At 45.3% G+C, this 21406-nt stretch overlaps 1 protein-coding gene across 3 annotated transcripts in view; it reads left to right on the top strand.

Moving 5' to 3' along the window:
* Positions 1 to 21406, top strand: part of CORO2A (coronin 2A) — a 59372-nt gene that overhangs the window by 24535 nt on the left and 13431 nt on the right. For 2 of the 3 annotated variants that reach the window (XM_081845192.1, XM_081845191.1), the window contains exons 2-4: positions 14869 to 15069; positions 18621 to 18737; positions 20016 to 20165. In XM_081845192.1, coding sequence (XP_081701318.1) covers positions 14869 to 15069; positions 18621 to 18737; positions 20016 to 20165 — 468 coding nt within the window. Of the gene's footprint in view, positions 1 to 4823; positions 5050 to 14868; positions 15070 to 18620; positions 18738 to 20015; positions 20166 to 21406 lie in introns of those variants that run through there. The other variant, XM_081845193.1, reaches the window with a different exon arrangement.

Here is a 21406-nt window from a genome sequence, read left to right as displayed (position 1 = left end):
CTTTGGTTTAAGTCCTACCTTCCAGAGCAGGAGAAAACAAGCTTGCTGCATCCTCCAAGTGACACCTGTTTAGATATTTGAAGATGGCTATCATATCTCCTCTCAGTCTCCTTTTTCCCAGGCTAAACATACCCAACTCCTCCAACTGTTCCTCATAAGGCTTGGTTTCCAGACTCTTGATCATGTTGGTTGTCTTCCTCTGCACACATTCCAGCTTGCCAATATTCTTTTTAACTGGTGGCACTCAGAACTGGACATAGCATTCCAGGTGTGGTCTGACCAAGGCAGAGTAGAGTGGTTCTATTACTTTCCTTGACCGACCTTCTCTGAAGTTTTATTATTATTTATTTTCTGTTGAAGATCCAGAATGCTGGGATGAGGAAAGCTGGGTTCTCAGCCCCTCTTGCCAGGAGCTGCTCTGCATAGATTCCCAAGATCTCTTGGTCACTGTGTCCAGAGGCTTAAAAGTTAACCCTTGAAATGACTGGCTTGTTGTACCTCTGTGGTTACAAGTTCTGTGATCACAAGGAGTTGGTCTCTTGTTCTCTTACTTATCTTTTTACTAAAGCAAAACCTGTGAGAGCAATATTAACACAATGGGTATGATAGAAACAATTATACACAACAACAGAATAAATAAAATAGCTGGTCTCAGATTTGTTGTCGTCGGTGGGCACTGCTCCCTGCGTTTCAAAATTAGATTTTTTTGTGGTGTGAAGTTTGTTTGTTTGTTTGAAGTGTCTGCTGTTCTTTTAGCAAAACTGCTTCATAGTTTTATAATGTGTTACTTTTTGTTCTTTAACTAGGGTTCGTTCATCTCAGTTTGTGAGAAAATGCTGCTTCCTAAAAGTTTGTTCTCATGGTGCATGCCAAGTATGTTTTAGCTGATATTAGCTGATGGCCTTGTAGAGGTTGATAGAGTTGCAAGCGCTGTGGTGAATCGTAGATTGTAGAGTTGGAAGGGACCCAAGGGTCATCTAGTCCTACCCCCTGCAATGCAGGAATCTCAGCTAAAGCATCCATGACGGATGGCCACCCAACCTGTGCTTAAAAACCTCCAAGGAAGGAGAGTTCACAACCTCCCAGGGGAGACCGTGGATAGAGATGAAATTTATTCCCTCTGCCATATAATATGAGGACTTCATGAAGCTGATTGGCAGCGGATTCCAGCCAGACCAAAGAAAGGGCTTCTTCATACAACGCAGAATTGATTTATGGAATCTGCTCTCACAACTCGCAGTGATGGTCACTGGCTTGGATAGTTTAAAAGTGCATTAGACACATTCATAGAGGAGGATAACTTTATCTTTGACTACTGCCCCCAATAGTTCAGCTGAACCTCAATGTTCAGACAAACGCTACTGAATAAATGAAATGAGAAGTAATTGACTAGAAATATTATCTTATAGAAATAAACTAAATAATAAAAATCAAAAAGTTTAAGGAAAAAAAATAGAAAAACCTAGAATTGAACAAAGCCTTAATGGGATGCCGGCTACAAACCTCATTTCACTGAACTATTCAGTTTCCTCAGAAGGAAATAGAGAAATCATAAACCTTAAATGACCAAATTCAAAGAAAGGGGATAAAACTCCCAAAAATTCTGAAGTATTATAATCCTAGCTCGACCTAGGTGAAGCAAAGCCCATAATATGTTTTTTTCAGCCTATAACAGGTTTAGGAAATTTGTACTTATTTCCAGTTGCTTCCCGCACAGATACAAAAACACAAATTGTGATAACGACCATGCTATTCTGTCATGCAGAACAGTCTCCATTCTCTGGGTATTTTATAGCATGGGTCACCAGTTGTTTTTGGACTATGACTCCCATCATCCCTAGCTAGCAGAACCAGTGGTCAGGGATGATGGGAACAGTAGTCCGAGAACAGGAAACACTGTCCTGGACTCATCATCTCTTACAAGACACCGGGGCTAACCTCCTTTGGCAGGAAGCATTGCAAGAGACAGCTTGACTTTGGGAAGATAAAGTAAGGGTAGAGTTAGACATTTTGGAGCTCTAGGGGTACAGTCTTTGTGTTGCTTCCAATAATGCTTTGTACTGCAGGCACCGTTTGTCGGTCCATCTGTGCTTATTGCCTGTTCTGCCTTTGCACATAATGGCTTGGTTATAGGAGCCACTTTAAGGAATCAAACAAATAAGCAAATCCTGACCTTTGGAAAGCTCTCCTCAGGGTGCAGAAACTTGTAAAATATTACATTTTGAAGGGGATTATTTTTGTACACAGTGATATTGACCAGCAGGGGGCGTTTGTCAGCTAGTGGAATCAGTCTCTGTTAAGTAATGGTGAATCATGCAATTCTTTCCATGCATTTCCTCTAGAGCAGTGGTTGCAACAGCCGGCATTGTCATAGGGGAACTGTCGTCCCCCCCACCCCACCCCCCGCAAATTTGTACCCAAGAAGACACAAAGATGATTCATTTATTGGTGTTTCCTGCATGGTAGGAAGCAGTTAAAAGGACAAGATGAGGATTGATACAGATAGCCTGGATAGCTCAGTGGGATAAGCTCATGTGGTGCTGATCATGCCAAGGTTGCAGGTTCGATCCCCGTATGGGAGAGCTGCATATTCCTGCATTGGACCAGATGATCCTCAGGGGTCCCTTCCAACTCTACAATTCTATGGTTAAACCACAAAATCGGCTGTATTTGGGTGTCAGATGAATTTTCTGACAGCTTATATATATTTCTCATACATCATGCAGTGACAGTTCATATGCCCTGCCAAATGAAGGCAAGACACAGGGAAGAGGAAGCCCTGTTGGGAAGTAACTGAGAATAAGTACAGTGTCTGGGCTGGATGGCGGTTCGGCGAAACTCCCTGTGTGTTAGGGAAGGACAGCTGCCTAGCCCTCTCCAGAAAGGAGAGGGCCGGCTTGCTGACCGTGTATAAAACGTCCTGTTCAGCAAATCCGCACTGACTACAAAGTCAGCATCTTTCTGCCAGCAGAGGCTTGCATCATCCTAGGTTAGTAAAAGGAAGATCTGTGTCTGTCTGTGAGAAGAGTCTAATGGCAATCGAACCTCAAGGTTAGATTTCTGCAATACGTTATAGGTAGGGGTGCCTCTGAAGATGGTTCGGAAACTTCAGCGGCCAGGTTGCTCACCTGAGCAGGATGGCTTGAACACACAGTGGTACCTCGGGTTACAGATGCTTCAGGTTACAGATGCTTCAGGTTATAGACTCCACTATATGGCTGAAGTGCCACTGTATTCTGCTCTGGTCAGACCTCACCTGGAGTACTGTGTTCAGTTCTGGGCACCACAGTTCAAGAAGGACACTGACAAACTGGAACGTGGGCAACCAAAATGGTCAAAGGCCTGGAAACGATGCCTTATGAGGAACGGCTAAGGGAGCTGGGCATGTTTAGCCTGGAGAAGAGGAGGTTAAGGGGTGATATGATAGGCATGTTCAAATATATAAAAGGATGTCACATAGAGGAGGGAGAAAGGTTGTTTTCTGCTGCTCCAGAGAAGCGGACACGGAACAGTGGATCCAAACTACAAGAAATCTGCTGCCCTCTCCAACTCTCATCATCTCTAATGGTCGGCCATGCTGGCTAGTGCTGATGGGAGTTGAAGACACCAAATTGGGCACCAAATTGGGGGCACCAAATTGGGGAGAGGCTGGTGTACGCAACACGGAGCTACATGGATCAATGGTTTGACTCGGTGTAAGGGCAACGACATCTGATCCTTCTGGAAATTTATAATATTCATGAGGAAAAAAGGAGCCATGGCTGTGGCAGCAGGTTAGACAGTGCATGGACATCACAACAATGTTGACATGCTTCCCACCCCCTTGGAAGCAAGGCCTTATCTGCACCGCAGGATCTTACCACTTGAGTCATGGCTTCCCGCAAAGAATCCTGGGAGTTGTGGTTTGTTAAGGGTGCCGAGAGTTGTTCAGAGACTCCTAACCCCTTCACAGAGCTAGAGGGCTATTGGAAAATAAGGGTCAACTGTTTGTTTGTTGTTGTTTTTTAATAATATTTTATTGGTTTTCCAAAAAACAAAAACAAAACAAATTGAATTCCCTCTAGTCCCTTCCCAGGTTCCATTATTTGTCATGCATGCCCATTATTAAAATTATTAAAATTATAACATATTTAAATCCATTCATTGTAAAATTACAAGTACTTTTAAAACCCTGCTAATGTATTAACCTGTGCATAATGCTTCTTTATATATGCAATAAACATCTTCCATTCTTCCTTAAATTCACTGTCATCTCTGCTTCTTAATTTCATTGTCAGTTTTGCCATTTCAGCATATTCCATTAATGGAACTTGACAATCTTCTTTAGTTGGGACACCTTCTTCTTTCTAGTGTTGTGCTAGTAGTCAAGACCTGCCAACCCTTGGCTTGGCTATTTATAAGAGAATATGGCCCCCAGGGTGAAATAAAGTTCCCCACTCCTGCATTAAGGGAGTATATCTTGCTTAAATTCTGCTTCTGCCTTTGGCAGTATCGGAAAAGGGAAATAAAAACGGAAGAGAAAATAAAGAAAATTGGAGCCTGCGATATTCAGGAAACTGGTTAGGCCAATGTGTGCCTCTGTCTTGAGGAGAAATCTGTGTTAGTGGAAGCCCTGGAGCATTATACTTAAGCTTCGGCGGGTGCCCTCAAGCAGGTTAACCAAACAGACTGAGCATAGGTAACTGATACCCTGAGGTCACAGGTAAACATGCAGAGACTGTACACAGAGCTGATTCACCTGACTGGCAGGGAGGCAACTGTGGCCACGCCCAACCGGACAAGGTTTCAGGTTCCAATTTCATTGTTTTGTTTCCTCCATACACACACCTGACGGCGCAGGCTGAGGGCAGACGTGTGCTAGTCAGCATGGGTTGCTGAACTTACCTCTTTTCCTGGTTCTTTTCCTTCGTTTTCTTGTCATTAACAGAAACAAACAAAAATCTGTCAGCCTTTTTTAAAATTTATTTTCACGTAAGCGACAGAACAGTAACTTGCTGGATCTCCTCAAAACGCTTAATTTGTTGGAAACAGATTGCAAATAAATGAAAGGTAAGTGGTTTAAGGGGAAAAATGTTTTCATTGTTTATGCATTTAGCGCCGTACAATGTAATTGCACAATTTGTGGTCCACCAGTCATATAGGAAGCCCTCTGGCGCAATGTTCAAGCTTCCTGGTTTTGCTTCCCGCCTGAGGCTGAAAGATCAGGGCAAGCTGTCAGCTCACAATATATGGCTGGAAAAAATCTTGCCCGGCCTGCTCTTGTGCCTTGAGGAACAACTTGATCTGCGGTCATTAGCAGGTGATATTGTTTATTCCCCATGCTACGAGGAGCTGCGGCCGGATGGTGAATTCTGCACATCATTTGGTTTAAAAAGCACTTGGGCAAGCCAGACAGTTCCTGACTCTCACTGCCAACCCTCTTAGCTATGTATTGTGACTTGCCAATAGCCTGATAACTTGCCCTCTAAGGTACACAGCAAAAGCAAACCCAGGAAGTTTATTGCTCTGGTTGTGGAGTGTTGTTTGGCTTGAGGGATCACACGTTGTACAGGCCTGGTGCAACACAAGCCAGAAAGACAGGTCTCTGCCCTGAGGAGCTTACGGCTTGTATTTTTTAAGTGTGAGGGAGCCAGTAAAGGGAGAGCGCTGAAGAAAGGAATGGAAAGGCAACCTTAGCATAACCTCTTGGCAATTTTGAAGACTAATCTACAATGTACTTGTCTCAAATTTCACTTGCCTGTGCAAAATAAATAGCATGCTGTGGATCTGCTTTCCAAGGTGAAAAAAGAGAGAAATAATGAGCTGAAATGTTATCATTCAAAAATATTTTCACATGCTTAGAACACCAGTGACTAAAATGGGCAAAAAGGCTACCAAACGTACAAAGTAGTGTAACCAGATCTTAACTTTACTTCTGTTTAACCCGTTATATCCATTTTCTGGTTGGTTGTTTTAAGAAAGGGGCCATAGTTCTGTAATCTTGCGGTGTTTTGATTTGGTTTTCCTTCCTTTTTGCCTACAGAAAACTAGCTCTTCAGGGAGCAGACCTCTTCCCTGAGATGCTAGTTTTCCATAGGCAGGGATCTCTTGATGTGATGGGACATTCGGACATGTGGTACCACCTGCCACGTTCCCAGGATCTGTGTGCCACATGACGCTGGAAGGAAGAAGGGAGGTGGTTAGAGAGCCAGCAGCTCTTTAAGGCTAGGATGGTAAAAGATGGAGACACTTAAGCCTTCAGGGCATGATCAATGCCATATTTTGGAGTAAAGGTAAAGGTACGCCTGACCATTAGGTCCAGTTGTGACCGACTCTAGGGTTGCGGTGTTCATCTCGCTTTATTGGCCAAGGGAGCCGGCGTACAGCTTCCGGGTCATGTGGCCAGCATGACTAAGCTGCTTCTGGCGAACCAGAGCAGCGCACGGAAACACCGTTTACCTTCCCTCCAGAGCGGTACCTATTTATCTACTTGCACTTTGAGGTGCTTTCGAACTGCTAGGTTGGCAGGAGCAGGGACCGAGCAACGGGAGCTCACCCTGTTGCGGGGATTTGAACCACCAACCTTCTGATCGGCAAGTCCTAGGGTCTGTGGTTTAACCCACAGCACCACCTGTGTCCCTTATAATTTGGAGTAGGGAACTGCAGAATCATGGCATTCTTCTGGGAGGAATATTCGTCCTGTAAATCAGCAATGAGATAGTGGAAGGGGCTGGTGCAATTAACAGAGAAAGTGAGTGCTTTTAGGAACAGCAGCAAACAAACAAAAATACCTTGGTAAGATAGAGGGAGGGGGGGAGAGAGAGAGAGAGAGAGAGAGAGGGAGAGGGAGAGAGAGAGACGAGCAGTTTTCCCTCCTGCTGTGTTTTCATATACATTCCTCCCCTTTTTCTCTTTTCTTCCCCTCTTTCTCATACAGCTGTGCAAATAAGTCTACAAAAGTTCCTAGCCCGCGAAACAACAACAACCAACAAACACTAGCCGGCTTACCCACACATCCCTCCTCCTAGTTATTTGTGACATATTGCCGATGCCTGGAAACTTTCCCAACGTGCAGCGATGTAGCAACACCTCCTCCCGTTTAATGGGCTTCTAGACTACACTGATATAAACAAACATATATGCAGATAATTCGGCAAAAACATGTCTACAGCGCTTAGGGGCAAACAGCCTCCTACTTTCTGAAGGAGAGATAACCATCTCTTCTCCATCTAGTGCCAGGAAATCTGATGGTTAAATTCCTTTTTGCTGTGTAAAGGATCACCTATTCACAGTCACACTGCGTTCAGCGGGATTAAGAGAGATGTTTGAGCTTAGCCTCCGGCTCTGCTTGGCAAAGTACTTGACCTCTTCAAGTCACAATATGCTTTTGATTTTTTTGATCTTTTTAAGCATCATGGTATGCATTTCTGCTTTGCCCTCGGAAGGACCTGGCAGCTGCCTTACATTCTCTGCTAGCTTCCTGGTTCGATTTTTTTTTGCAATGCACTCTGTGTGTGGCTGCCTTTCAAGGCTGCCTTACTTGAACTGCTCAGTTGGTCCAGAAGTGCAGCTGCCTGACAAAGTTGGCTGAGTCAGCTGCATAGAGCATATGATACCTGTATCGTAAGATCTTAACTGGTTGCCTGTCAGTTTTCAAACACAGTTCAAGATGCTGGCCTTTAAAAAACCCTAGAATCATAGAATTCTAGAGTTGGAAGGGATCCTGAGGGTCACCTAGTCCAACCCCCTGCAATGCAGGAATCTCAACTAAAGCATAATACATAATAATAATAACAATAACAACAATTTGTTTGTTTGTTTATACCCCACCCATGTGACTGGGTTTCTCCAGCCACTCTGGGTGGCCTCCAACAGAATATTAAAAACACGATAAAACACCAAACATTAAAAACTTCCCTAAACAGGGCTGCCTTCAGACATCTTCTAAAAGTCAGATAGTGGTTTATTTCCTTGACATCTGATGAGAGGGCGTTCCACAGGGCGGGCACCACCACCGAGAAGGCCCTCTGCTTGGTTCCCTGTAGCTTCACTTCTTGCAGTGAGGGAATTGCCAGAAGGCCCTCGGAGCTGGACCTCAGTGTCTGGGCTGAACGATGGGGGTGGAGACATTTTATGACAGATGGCCATCCAGTAAAAACTGTTTTGGGAATTACCACGGTAAATTGCTTCTTATTCTGACTTCTCCCTTCTCCTTTCCCCTGAAGGAGTCCAAGGCAGCATGCAATAGAAAACAGATACAACTGAAAACAAATCTAAATTAAGTTTGAACTAAAAGCAGTCAAATTGCCATTCTTGCAGGAAAGGAATAGAAGGCTCATGGCAACAATTGTCATCTGAAGGCCAAGATAAACAAAGGTGTCTTAAAGACAGGCCCAAACTACTGACCGTGCAAAGGAGAAGCTTAAATTGATAGTACGTAGAAGTAGAGCAGGCATAGGCAAACCCAGCCCTCCAGGTGTTTTGGGACTACAACTCCCATCATTCCTAGCTAACAGGACCAGTGGTCAGGGATGATGGGAGTTGTAGTCCCAAAACATCTGGAGGGCCGAGTTTGCCTATGCCTGAAGTAGAGTCACCTTAGGCTTGGGAGCAAAATATGACCCTCCAGGCAAGAACTAAAGCACAGCCACGTATGGGCAAGTCCCTTGGGCCAAAGTGCAACAGTCAAGAAACACAGTCCAGAGTCAAACCCAAAGCACAGTCCCAGCAGAGATCTTGGAGCATCCAAGCCAAAGTCCATCAACACAGGCAGTTGAGCAGACAGACCACCTCAGCTCTGCTCCCCTTTTCTCCCTTGAGTTTTGATGGTAGCACCTGGGCTTGGCGAAGCCTGTGACCCTCACCTGTGTTGAGCCTAATCTACTTGAGAAACCACATCCCTCCTCCCAGCTCCATCTGGTACGCAGGATGAGACCCTCCCTGCCCGCAGACTGTCTTGCCAGAGTGGTGCATGCTCTAGTTATCTCCCGCTTGGACTACTGCAATGCACTCTACGTGGGGCTACCTTTGAAGGTGACCCGGAAACTACAACTAATCCAGAATGTGGCAGCTAGACTGGTGACTGGGAGCGGCCGCCGAGACCATATAACACCGGTCCTGAAAGACCTACTTTGGCTCCCAGTACGTTTCCGAGCACAATTCAAAGTGTTGGTGCTGACATTTAAAGCCCTAAACGGCCTCGGTCCAGTATATCTGAAGGAGCGTCTCCTCCCCCATCATCGAGCCTAGACACTGAGGTCCAGCGCCGAGGGCCTTCTGGCGGTTCCCTCATTGCGAGAAGTGAGGTTACAGGGAACCAGGCAGAGGGACTTCTCGGTGGTGGCGCCTGCCCTGTGGCACGCCCTCCCAGCAGATGTCAAGGCAATAAACAACTTTTAAAAGACAACTGAAGGCGGCCCTGTTTAGGGAAGTTTTTAATGTCTGATGCTGTATTGTTTTTAATATTCAGTTGGAAGCTGCCCATAGTGGCTGGGGAAACCCAACCAGATGGGTGGGGTATAAATAATTTATTATTATTATTATTATTATTATTATTATTATTATTATTATTATGGCTAATGAGCCCCTCCTCGCCAGCTAGTGAGCTGGGCTGTGTGTCCTTGCCTGTCTCAGGCTCCCAGAGCGTACCTCTCGCCGCTCCTGTGCTTCAGGGCCCACCTTGTTTGTGGAGATGGGGGGTCCTCTGGCTGTGATGAAGGGTCCTGTTCCTCTGGCCCTTGCACACTGACCCCCACCTCCTTGCCGACCTCTGTCACCCCATTAATACTTCCCACAACCCCAACCTCACCTTTCCCATACCCGGCTTGCCCCGGTGGGTCCCAGTCATGGCTACACCCCTCGCTAGCATCCTCTTCCTGCTCCCCACTAGCAGGACCAGCGGACAGGGATGATGGGAGTTGTAGTCCAACAACAGCTAGGGACTCGAGGTTGAGAAAAACTGCCATAAAACCTTCTTAACAGCTCCATATGCTCAGTTCTTCAAGTGAGTCCTCTGCTCCAGAAAACTCACTAAGAGTGGTAAAGTGAGAGACTGCAAGGAGCAGGGACTTTTTGGTCATGGCACCTTCTTCCAAAATTTCCTCCTGGAATGGGGATGGGACTGTCGACGAGTCCATTCTGTTGGGTCTTTGAGAATTCTAGTAAAAGCTTCCTGCTTTGCCAGGCTTTGGGGGCCGTTGGGTTAGCATTAAATGCAGTTCTTTCCTGGGTTATTTTATGTGCCAGTAATGTTGTTGTTTCAAGGTTTAATGTTGGGGCAAATCTTCATAGCTTGCTGTGAATGTATGGTGGCTCACCAGGAGCCTGATAAACCTGCTGTTTAGAATGAAAGCGGGAAGGAGTTGTCACACACACCTGGCAGGCCATAATATGTGACTGGTGGGCTGCATATGGCTTGGTAGTTCATGGCTGTATTTTGGTTTTTTCTACTCTCTTTTAATGTTTGCATTATTTGAGGGGGGTGGGGAGTGACGAAGAACGCAGTCGACAGCAGCAGCCTCCCATTGTAGCAGCATTCATAGAATCATAGAGTTGGAAGAGACCACAAGGGCCATCGAGTCCAACCCCCTGCCAAGCAGGAAACACCATCAGAGCACTCCTGACATATGGTTGTCAAGCCTCTGCTTAAAGACCTCCAAAGAAGGAGACTCCACCACACTCCTTGGCAGCAAATTCCACTGTCAAACAGCTCTTACTGTCAGGAAGTTCCTCCTAATGTTTAGGTGGAATCTTCTTTCTTGTAGTTTGGAACCGTTGCTCCGTGTCCGCTTCTCTGGAGCAGCAGAAAACAACCTTTCTCCCTCCTCTATGTGACATCCTTTTATATATTTGAACATGGCTATCATATCACCCCCTTAACCTCCTCTTCTCCAGGCTAAACATGCCCAGCTCCCTTAGCCGTTCCTCATAAGGCATCGTTTCCAGGCCTTTGACCATTTTGGTTGCCCTCCTCTGGACACGTTCAGTTTGTCAGTGTCCTTGAACTGTGGTGCCCAGAACTGGACACAGTACTCCAGGTGAGGTCTGACCAGAGCAGAATACAGTGGCACTATTACTTCCCTTGATACTGTTCCTAAATGAAACTGTTCCTAAATGAGCTAAGCATGAAACTAGGGAAACCCAGCCAGGTGGGTGGGTATAAATAATAAAATTATTATTATTATTATTATTGGCATAAAAATTTAAGAATTGCGCTTCTGGATCAGGCCAGCTACCTGAACCATGTAGTTTCCCACCTTCAATCTGACTCATCAGAAACTCAAAACGAAACAGACTGAAGGTGGAGATACTCATAACATTTCCCCCCCAAGTAGTGGTGTTAGTTTGGAAGTGCCCTTGCTGCATTCAGCGCAAAAGGAACTTTTCTGTTCAAGGTCAAGTCCTGAAGGGAGATGGGCGGGAACCACAATTCTGCAAACTGACTGCAGAAGCTCTGATTGGCAGGCACCCATGATGTCATCGAGAAGCCTCTTCTCCAATCCCCAGAGCAGTTTTGAGCTTTTTAAAGTTTTGTTTTTTAAAAAATAAAATCACTGCAATGACTAATGATAGGAGAATAAGGTCTGCTGGCATTTCTATCTTATTCTGATTGTGAAGCCGAAAGGAAGCTGGTTGTGGGGGGGCCACTATTGAAAGAGTTTAATAGGATGCCTGTCTCCTCAACAGTGATGTGGGTTTTCTTAAAAAAAATAGAATTGGAAAAATTTAGGGTAATTTGCATTGGGAAATTATTTGATGTCCTGGAGAATGATCTAATTTAGCATGGTTGTTTTCCTTGTTTTAGCAACCAAAGCTAAAAGCTTCTAAACTGCCAAGCTGACCTAATACTTTATTTGTAATTGGAATTCATTGTTACTAATGAACTTATGAAATGGAAAATTTTCTGCCTCAGATCACTGCTCCCCTTTGCCCTGCTAATTTAGTTTGGTACATGTGCTCTAATTGTCTTTATTAACTAGGGAGAGTTGGCTAATCAGACTGTTTTCTGGTACCTATCCTTAATCACTGCCCCTATTTTCTCCCTGCTTTCCTTTAGGGGGAATTTTTGAGGGGCGGTTTTGACATGCAATACATACATGTGCCCTGGTATTCATCAACTTCCCTTCTGCGTCCCCCTCCCTTGAACTGCCTATCCAGAAAACAAATGTTGCTGGTGCATCTGAGTTGCAGCTATTCTGTAATATTTAAAATCCAGAGCCATTGTGGGAATAAACGTTCTATCAAACATTTTTAATTTAAAAAAATAAATAAACAGATAGGAAATCTAGCCTATGAAAGTTGGGGGAAAGTCCTTTGGAAGAATTCCCATTGTGTTCAGTTTGGCTTACACTCAAGTAAGCATGCATTGGATTGCAACCTCAGTTTAACACAACTGCTTAAAAAGCCAACTCACCTTGCCAGCAAAGGTCTGTATAGTTAAAGCTATGGTTTTCCCAGTAGTGATGTATGGAAGTGAGAACTGGACCATAAAGAAGGCTGATTGCTGAAGAATTGATGCTTTTGAATTATGGTGCTGGAGGAGACTCTTGAGAGTCCCATGGACTGCAAGAAGATCAAACCTATCCATTCTGAAAGAAATCAGCCCTGAGTGCTCACTGGAAGGACAGATCCTGAAGCTGAGGCTCCAATACTTTGGCTACCTCATGAGGACACTCCCTGGAAAAGACCCTGATGTTGGAAAAGATGGAGGGCACAAGGAGAAGGGGACAACAGAGGACGAGATGGTTGGACAGTGTTGTCGAAGCTACCAGCATGAGTTTGACCAAACTGCGGGAGGCAGTGGAAGACAGGAGTGCCTGGCATGCTCTGGTCCATGGGGTCACGAAGAGTCGGACACGACTAAACGACTAAGCAACAACACAACAACAGGGTAGACAGGATAAATGGATACAGTAATCAGGGAAGAATGTTCAGCAGTGTGTCAGAATGTGAGTGTGTGAGACAGACAGGCAGTGATAACTGATGTAAGAATAGGCATCCGTCTGTCTCGGGAGGCAATGGAAGAGTCAAACCACTGGAAGTCAAACCACTGGGCAGCTACAGTGCCTGCTATGGCTGTAAAAACCAATATAGGAGAGACATGTTTTGTTGCAGGTGGGGCAGTTGTAGGTGTCCGGCTCTGCTTCTGCAGGTCTACCATGGCATTGCTTCTTTCTGCACTCCTCCCAGCAGTCATTCCTCCTTGGGCATTGCTGTGGGTACACAACCTGACTTACTCTTTTCAGTCATCTACAAGGAATTCCCATGTTTACATATTATATTGCTGGCATCCTTTGGTCTCAAGAGACAATGGAGTGAAGTCAAACCACTGTGTTAGCGGCACTGAAGTGACCTCCCTGGGGCGCAAGCCTTGGCAGTGTGTCTGGAGGTCCTGGGCTGCCGAGACGACAAGACCTCTCAGCCTCACTGATGTGGTCTAAAGGAAAGCAGAGCATTACGCTTGGCACTGGCTTAGCTGCAGGAATTGCAAGAAGGAGGCCTACAAGGCGCCACCCAAGTGTCTTAGGGACTCCACTCTGGATTTGTGTAGGGTTTACTCCAGGGGTCAGCAAACTTTTTCAGCGGGGGGCCGGTCCACTGTCCTTCAGACCTTGTCGGGGCCCGGATTATATTTTGAAAAGAAAAATAAACGAATTCCTGTGCCCCACAAATAACCCAGAGATGCATTTTAAATAAAAGAACATATTCTACTCATGTAAAAACATGCTGATTCCCGGACCATCTGCGGGCTGGATTTAGAAGGTGATTGGGCCAGATCCGGCCCCCAGGCCTTAGTTTGCCTACCCATGGTTTACTCCTTAGCCTTTTCTTTCCCTGATAGCCCACAAGGCAGCGGAGGTTTCGTATGAGAGTTTTCCTTCTCCTAGATGGGCTGCTTTCTCAGGTTGACAAGCCCCACCTGCCCCCTCACTTTCCTTTAGTCACATCTGTTCAATCCACCAGAGATTGTCTTTGCATGCAGGGGAAGCGCCCAATTCACCAAGGGTTTGCTGGGATGCATATAAATACATATACCGTATTTTTCGCTCTATAAGACGCACCAGACCACAAGACGCACCTAGTTTTTGGAGGAGGAAAACAAGAAAAAAAATATTCTGAATCTCAGAAGCCAGAACAACAAGAGGGATCGCTGCGCAGCAAAAGCAGCGATCCCTCTTGCTGTTCTGGCTTCTGGGATAGCTGCGCAGCCTGCATTCGCTCCATAAGACGCACACACATTTCCCATTACTTTTTAGGAGGGAAAAAGTGAGTCTTATAGAGCAAAAAATATGGTACATACTAGCAGTTCGAAAGCACACCAGTGCAAGTAGATAAATAGGTACCGCTATGGCAGCAAGGTAAACGGCTTTTTCGTGCGCTCTGGTTTCCGTCACAGTGTCTCGTTGCGCCAGAAGCGGTTTAGTCATGCTGGCCACATGACCCGGAAAGCTGTCTGTGGACAAACGCCTGCTCTCTTGGCCTGAAGCAAGATGAGCGCCTCAACCCCATAGTCGCCTTTGACTAGACTTAACCGTCCAGGGGCCCTTTACCTTTTACCTTACATATACAGTGGTACCTTGGGTTAAGTACTTAATTCGTTCCGGAGGTCTGTTCTTAACCTGAAACTGTTCTTAACCTGAAGACCACTTTAGCTAATGGGGCCGCCTCCTGCTGCCGCCGTGCCGCCTGAGCCCAATTTCTGTTCTTATCCTGAAGCAAAGTTCTTAACCTGAAGCACTATTTCTGGGTTAGCGGAGTGTGTAACCTGAAGCGTATGTAACCTGAAGTGTATGTAATCCGAGGTACCACTGTACAAGAGTGTCCTCATTTGAATCTGAAATCTCGAATGGTCAGGTGGCTTCACGGTTCCGTTCTCTGTGTTCATTGCAGATGTCATGGTCCCCTCAGTACCGGAGTTCAAAATTCCGCCATGTTTACGGCAAGGCAGCCAGTAAGGAGAAGTGCTACGACTGTGTGCCTATCACCCGCAGCGTTCACGACAATCACTTCTGCGCTGTGAACCCGCATTTCGTTGCTGTTGTGACCGAATGTGCCGGTGGAGGAGCCTTTATTGTAATACCAGTAAATCAGGTAAGTAGCACCTTACTGACAGGTGTAGCTGGTTTTGTGTGTTTGTACGTCTCGGTGGGCAATGGAACCTCCTAAAGCCCAAATGGCCCATTCATTTTAACAGGAGCATATTTTGAATGGAGTAAGGCAGAGGTTTTCAACCTCTTTGAGCCCGCAGCTCTCTTGTGGCAACCCTGTGGGGCTCAGGAGCCCAGCTATGTCACCCCTTGTCTGTAGAGCTGGCAGCTTCTCATCCTTTTTCAAACACCCTCCCTTGTGAAGTGTTCCCTCAACCTCCTCTCCCCTCTCCTTGGGAGTCCTCTGGGCAGCCGTAGCTGCCGCCCCTGGTCTGTGAGCTGCCCCCCCTGCCCCAAAGAGAGGTGCCTCCTCACACTGCCCCACAGGGGGCTGGGAAGCACCCCCCGGCCAGCCCCAGAAGCACCATTCGTCTGTGGAGCTTGTAGCCAGGGCTGCTGCAATAAACAGCTGTGTGAGCCTTTAGGAGGCAGAGATGTGAGAGGGCATCAGAAGAGGGAGGGAAGGAAAGAGGGACAGAGGCCAGTGTTGTCCACGGCACCCCTGACCATCCTTCAAGGCACCCCAGGGTGCCACACTGGTTGAAAACCAAAGGGATTGAAAAGACAAACAGTATTGGATCTATCTACTGACTCTCTCTCTCATGAACTGGGAACTAGGGCAAAGGGCTCGTTTACACACATGCACACAAACCCCATATAAACTCCTTTTGCACTGCATGGGTTCGTTTTGCTTGTGGCTAACGCACTGCTGAGTTGCACAAGAATTGTCTGGGACCTCCTCCCTGCCCATACAAACACCAGGACTCTGGAAGAGCTTGCTGTTGCAGGTTAAAGAGCCCTTTTGCCTTTCCCACTCATCCTGAGTTGCCTGGTGAGCCCTTTGCAGATGTATTGGTTTTCATAAGAGAAAGCCATATTTTTAGGCGAGGGTCCCTGGGATCTGAGGCTCTGCTGGGGGCCAGACTGAGGACTTAAACCACTTGCCACCAATTCTTGTGCTAAAGATGGTGGTGATAGAGCTACAGGATGATCCAAAAGGTCGTCGTCCAGGATAAAGTCACGAATGCTTCCTTTTGTAAATGTCTGTAATTCTGGGGCTGGTTTTGGACAACACATTTACGGGGTGATTGGACTGAATGCCTATTCCAAAAAGCACTCTTTAAAAAAAGATGTATTTTGTTTTCAAAAGTGTTCCTACTTTACCATCAATAATACTTTTAATTTATCCATTGACTTCCCATCCCCCTCTCCATGGGTTCTATGTTTATTCTTTAACATTGCATAATTTAACTTATAACACTCCATATGTACATCCTAAGTTCTTAGCCTTAATGTGTTTCTTCTCTTGCTCATATTTCAAACCCTCCTCACGTTTTCATGCAACTCTAATAGCTCTTTAGATGTTCTCCAAAAGCACTCTTAATTGGTTATTGCCCCTTTAAGACGGGGTTTACTAACCATTTTTCACCCTGGGGAAAACCTTTTGAGGGCTGTATAACAGTGGCGGTGTGGCCGAAAGTGAGTGTATTATTATCTTAATAATAATAATAATAATAATAATAATAATAATAATAATAATAATTTATTTATACCCCGCCCATCTGGCTGGGCCTCCCCAGCCACTCTGGGCGGCTTCCATAAAAACCAAAAATACAGAAAATATCACACGTTAAAAACTTCCCTGAACAGGGCTGCCTTAAGATGTCTTCTGAATGTCAGATAGTTGTTTATCGCTTTGACATCTGCTGGAAGGGCGTTCCACAGGGCGGGCGCCACTACCGAGAAGGCCCTCTGCCTGGTTCCCTGTAGCTTTGCTTCTCGCAATGAGGGAACCGCCAGAAGGCCCTCGGCGCTGGACCTCAGCGTCCGGGCAGAATGATGGGGGTGGAGACGTTCCTTCAGGTATACTGGACCGAGGCCGTTTAGGGCTTTAAAGGTCAGCACCAACACTTTGAATTGTGCTCGGAAACATACTGGGAGCCTATGTAGGTCCTCCAAACAGCCACACATCACCTGTGCTTCCTTTAAGTAATAGATATATGTTATAATCCAAAGGACCATGATCTGCAACAACAGAATCTTACTTACATATTTAGTATAATCCTCTCTAACCTTTACAGTGCCCCTCAAAACACCTGTCTGCTACAGACCCCTTGTGGTGAAAATATATACAATAAGAAAAATGTATTTTAGCTCAGCTCTCTGTAAGGTTAAGAGGCCATTTTAAGACTCATGTCCAGACAACAGAGGCACAGCAAAAACGTATACCCAGCCCACAACAGTGGTTGGAAATTTGCATTTCCTATCTACGTTGCAATGCAAATGGAAATATGCTTCCCATCCTCGGTGTGTGTTGCAAGCAGGGTTGCACATCACAACCACATTCATACTGCTTGAGATAAAGGAAACTCCTGTTCAAGAGCCTCTCTCCTTTGCTGTTTCTGGGTAGTATTTGAAAACACATGTAAGATGCAGTTATTGCAGGTTCTTAATCTGCATTGGGAGTCTAGCTTTGCAACCTACCCATTGCAGAATATATTCCAGCTGGTTCCATGCTGAATTTGTCATCAGTTTTCCTCTTCCTTAATACATCAGGTCTGTCTTTCCCCCTAAGCCACACATACATGGTAATTCATTTAAATGTCCATCCTTCACCACCCAAAAAAAAAAAAAAAACAAGCAAACCTCAAATGTTCAAAAAACGTGAAAGTAAATCAGGAATTGGGGTGTGTGTGTGTGTGTGACATTTGTGGTGTCACAGAAACTAGCCAATAGGCACCATCCACGGCTCCATTTCAAATGCTGGAAACTGGCAGAAAGCTTGCCTTAGGAGAGAAAAATATATGTGTTTGTATTAAACATATGGGCATTCTCAGACTGGCTTGGCTGCTCTAAAATATGTTTTCCTTCACCCTAAATTTGTATGTGTTTTGTTTTCAGTCCTTCCCTACTGGATTGCTTCCAGATTATCAGTATTTTGTGGGAGGGATTCAAGTGCATAGAAGAAATTTAGGATTGCAGAATCAACGTGGATCAGTGCACTCTGTCACCCTAGTACAAGAATCCACTTTAAAAAAAAAAAAAGCAGCAGACTTTTTGCAGTTAGGAAAGTGACAGAGAAATGCAATGAAAAGTGCGGGATGAATACATGATTCACAGGAAGACGTATAAACACCCCACACAAGCAAATCAGAATGAATGGTCAATAAAGACTGGGTGAGTCTAATTTCCACAGAACTTTGTGCAAGCGACTCAGGATGACTGCTCAATAAACACATCATCTTGAGGAGCCCCTAGTCTGTGTAGTTTGTATCCAAACCCTGCAAAAGGGAACACAATCAAGTTATGGCAACTGTTGATACTGGTGGTTTAATATGGGTAGGAAATGGCTCCAAGAGACAGATACATTAAGGGGTCAAGATAAAACCATGAAGGACAAGACACACTGGAGAGTTCTGTTTTGCTTTGTGTCGATTGACAGGCCTAATCAGAGACGTTGCAGTTTGGGAACTAAATCTTTCCGTTTGTTTCCAGACAGGAAAACTTGACCCGCATTACCCTCGCATCTGTGGGCACAAAGGGAATGTTTTAGACATTAAGTGGAACCCTTTCGATGACTTTGTAATAGCCTCGTGCTCTGAAGATGCCACTGTAAGTTTTGGGAACCTTTGGAGCGATATAACAAGATATAACAGAATGCTGCCCAGTTTCCTAACTATGGTTAGAAGATTGAGATTATCCCATAGGCTCACCCCCTTTCCTTTCATAGCTATAGTTAGTGTTAAGTCAGCACTGTTCTAACCATGGTTAAAGGTAAAGGGCCGACTCTGGGGTTGCGGCGCTCATCTCGCTTTATTGGCCGAGGGAGCCGGCGTACAGCTTCCGGGTCATGTGGCCAGCATGACTAAGCTGCTTCTGGCGAACCAGAGCAGCACACAGAAACACCGTTTATCTTCCTGCCAGAGCAGTACCTATTTATCTACTTGCACTGGTGTGCTTTTGAACTACTAGGTTGGCAGGAGCAGGGACCGAGCAACGGGAGCTCACCCCGTTGCAGGGATTCGAACTGCCGACCTTCTGATCAGCAAGTCCTAGGCTCTGTGGTTTAACCCACAGCGCCACCTGTGTCCCCCTAACCATGGTTAGCTCAAACCAAAGCTGGCAAATATGTTTCCGGTTGTGGTTGCCTGCTGTAGAGTGGATGTAACCACACTGAAAACGCTGGTGTGAGCTTAACACTGGTTAGTGATTCAGAATTCAAGAGAGAGGTAGGAGCACATAAGGCATCAAGGTGTTTTTGATGATGATGGAGACCGGGCCGCAACATGTTTACACTAGTTCTAAAGGCCTCATCATTTGCTAGGAAGGTTCCAAGGGACAGCTGATAAAGTAACAAGGCGGTACTGTTGTTGGAGCAGTAGGTTTGGATGTTAGAGCCAGGTTTTAACTTGACTGAGTTCATAAGGTTGTTGCGAGGCCAGAATGCCATTCTTTGGAAGCAGGGTGAGAAATGCAAATAAATACTTCAGTTGAGTGGGGCACTTCTTAAGGTCCTGGTTTGGCGCTTCCACCCTAAAGTGGTAATGCAGGACGTGAGACAGATCAGATGCCCACCCCCCTTTTGGGCGGGGGCAATGGAAAGCACAACTCTCACTGTGCAGATGGAACATCTCCCTTGACTTGATGTTACCTTGGTGGCCCACATGGTGGAAACAAGGGACAGGATGGATTCCTAGACTGTGAGGGTTGGATATGCACTGGGTGCGCATTGATCCTGCCCCTCTGCCACCCCCTGCAAACCATCTCTCCATCCCACATTCCTTTACTCCCAACTACTGATTAAGACTTATTAGTCCTGATTGCTGCTGCTAATGGCAGGTGTTGATTAACGGAGCCGGCTTAAAGTCTCTGCACTACTGTGTCTCTTAGGTTAAAGTCTGGAACATTCCTAACCACTTACTCACAACAAACATCACAGATGCACAGAAGGAGCTTCTTGGTCATTCGCGAAGGGTGGGACTCATCGAATGGCACCCAACTGCGAGCAACATCCTTTTCAGCACCGGCTATGATTACAAAGTGAGTCAGGGTCTTGTTAACCTTCATTTCAAGCATCAACATGCTGTTGTTCTATTCTGCTTCCATGGGGGGGGGGGCGTCTTGGGCAGAGTATCTGAGGTGTGTGAAATGAATGAGAGGATATAACCCTCTGCCAAACTAGAGGATTTTGCCTCATAGTTACTTCCTGCCTTCCAAAACATGGTGGCCACAGTCTACTCCCAGCATGCATAGAGAACACAAAGCCAAGATCTACCCACCCGGGAAGAATGGCAGATGAAGGTGATGGACTACATGGAACTGGCGGAAATGACTGGCAGAATCCGAGACCAGGGAGAAGAGTCGGTGGAGGAAGATTGGAAGAAATTTAAAGACTACTTACAGAAACACTGTAAAATTAATGAATGTTAGAAGGATGTTGGAATGAAGTTACATGGCCTTAGCAGAAATGTTATAAAGAATTAAGTATAATAGATTGTAATTGGATTAAAGGAAAAAATAATGTTAGAATTGGTTAAGTTAAATGATAGGACAGAAGTTTGAGGAAGAAGGAAAGGATTTGCTGAAACAATTAATCGAAGTGGAATACAAAAAAAGGGAGGTGTGAGGAGGTCGCTGAAACAAGTAAAAGAAAGTTAATAATTGAAAGTATAGGTTGTGTTTTTTGTTTGTTTTTTAATTGTTTTTGTTTTATTTTTGTTATGCATATGTAATATTTTTGTTTCTATATTGTATTGTATGGTTTTGTTATGTTTACCTTTTTTCTTTTTCCTTTCTGTAACTTTCAAAATTTTAATAAATATTATTAAAAAAAAAAAAAGAGAACACAAAGCAAGAGAGGGGTAAAAATGCGGGGGGGGGGGGGGGCGGGGAATGGATAGGCTGGCCCAGAATTGCCTAGCAGGATGTTCCCACAACTTGTTTCTTTACATTATGTGTATGTATGTGTGTGGCATGTTGTTGTTATTTGTGCAAAACACCATATAAGCCTGAATTGCAAATAAATATGCCACAGTTCTGCAAGACCACAGAATGTGGTATTGGTTGCAGAATTCAGGTGCAGAATTGTAGAGTTGGAAGGGACCCTGAAGATCATCTAGTGATTCTAGTCCAATCCCTGCCATGCAGGAACATGCAGCTGTCCCATATAAAGATCAAACCTGCAACGTTGGCATTATCAACACCACGCTCTAACCAGCTGAACTATCCATGTGAAATAAGAACCTCGATCTTCATCAAAGCCAGCAACAAATTGGGATTTT

Source organism: Podarcis erhardii (genome assembly GCF_964252035.2).
Source record: "Podarcis erhardii genome assembly, chromosome: 17".
In the NCBI taxonomy this organism is placed as follows: Eukaryota; Metazoa; Chordata; class Lepidosauria; order Squamata; family Lacertidae; genus Podarcis; species Podarcis erhardii.
Note: the sequence above shows the minus strand (reverse complement) of the source record. Positions and strands in the feature narration are given on the sequence as shown.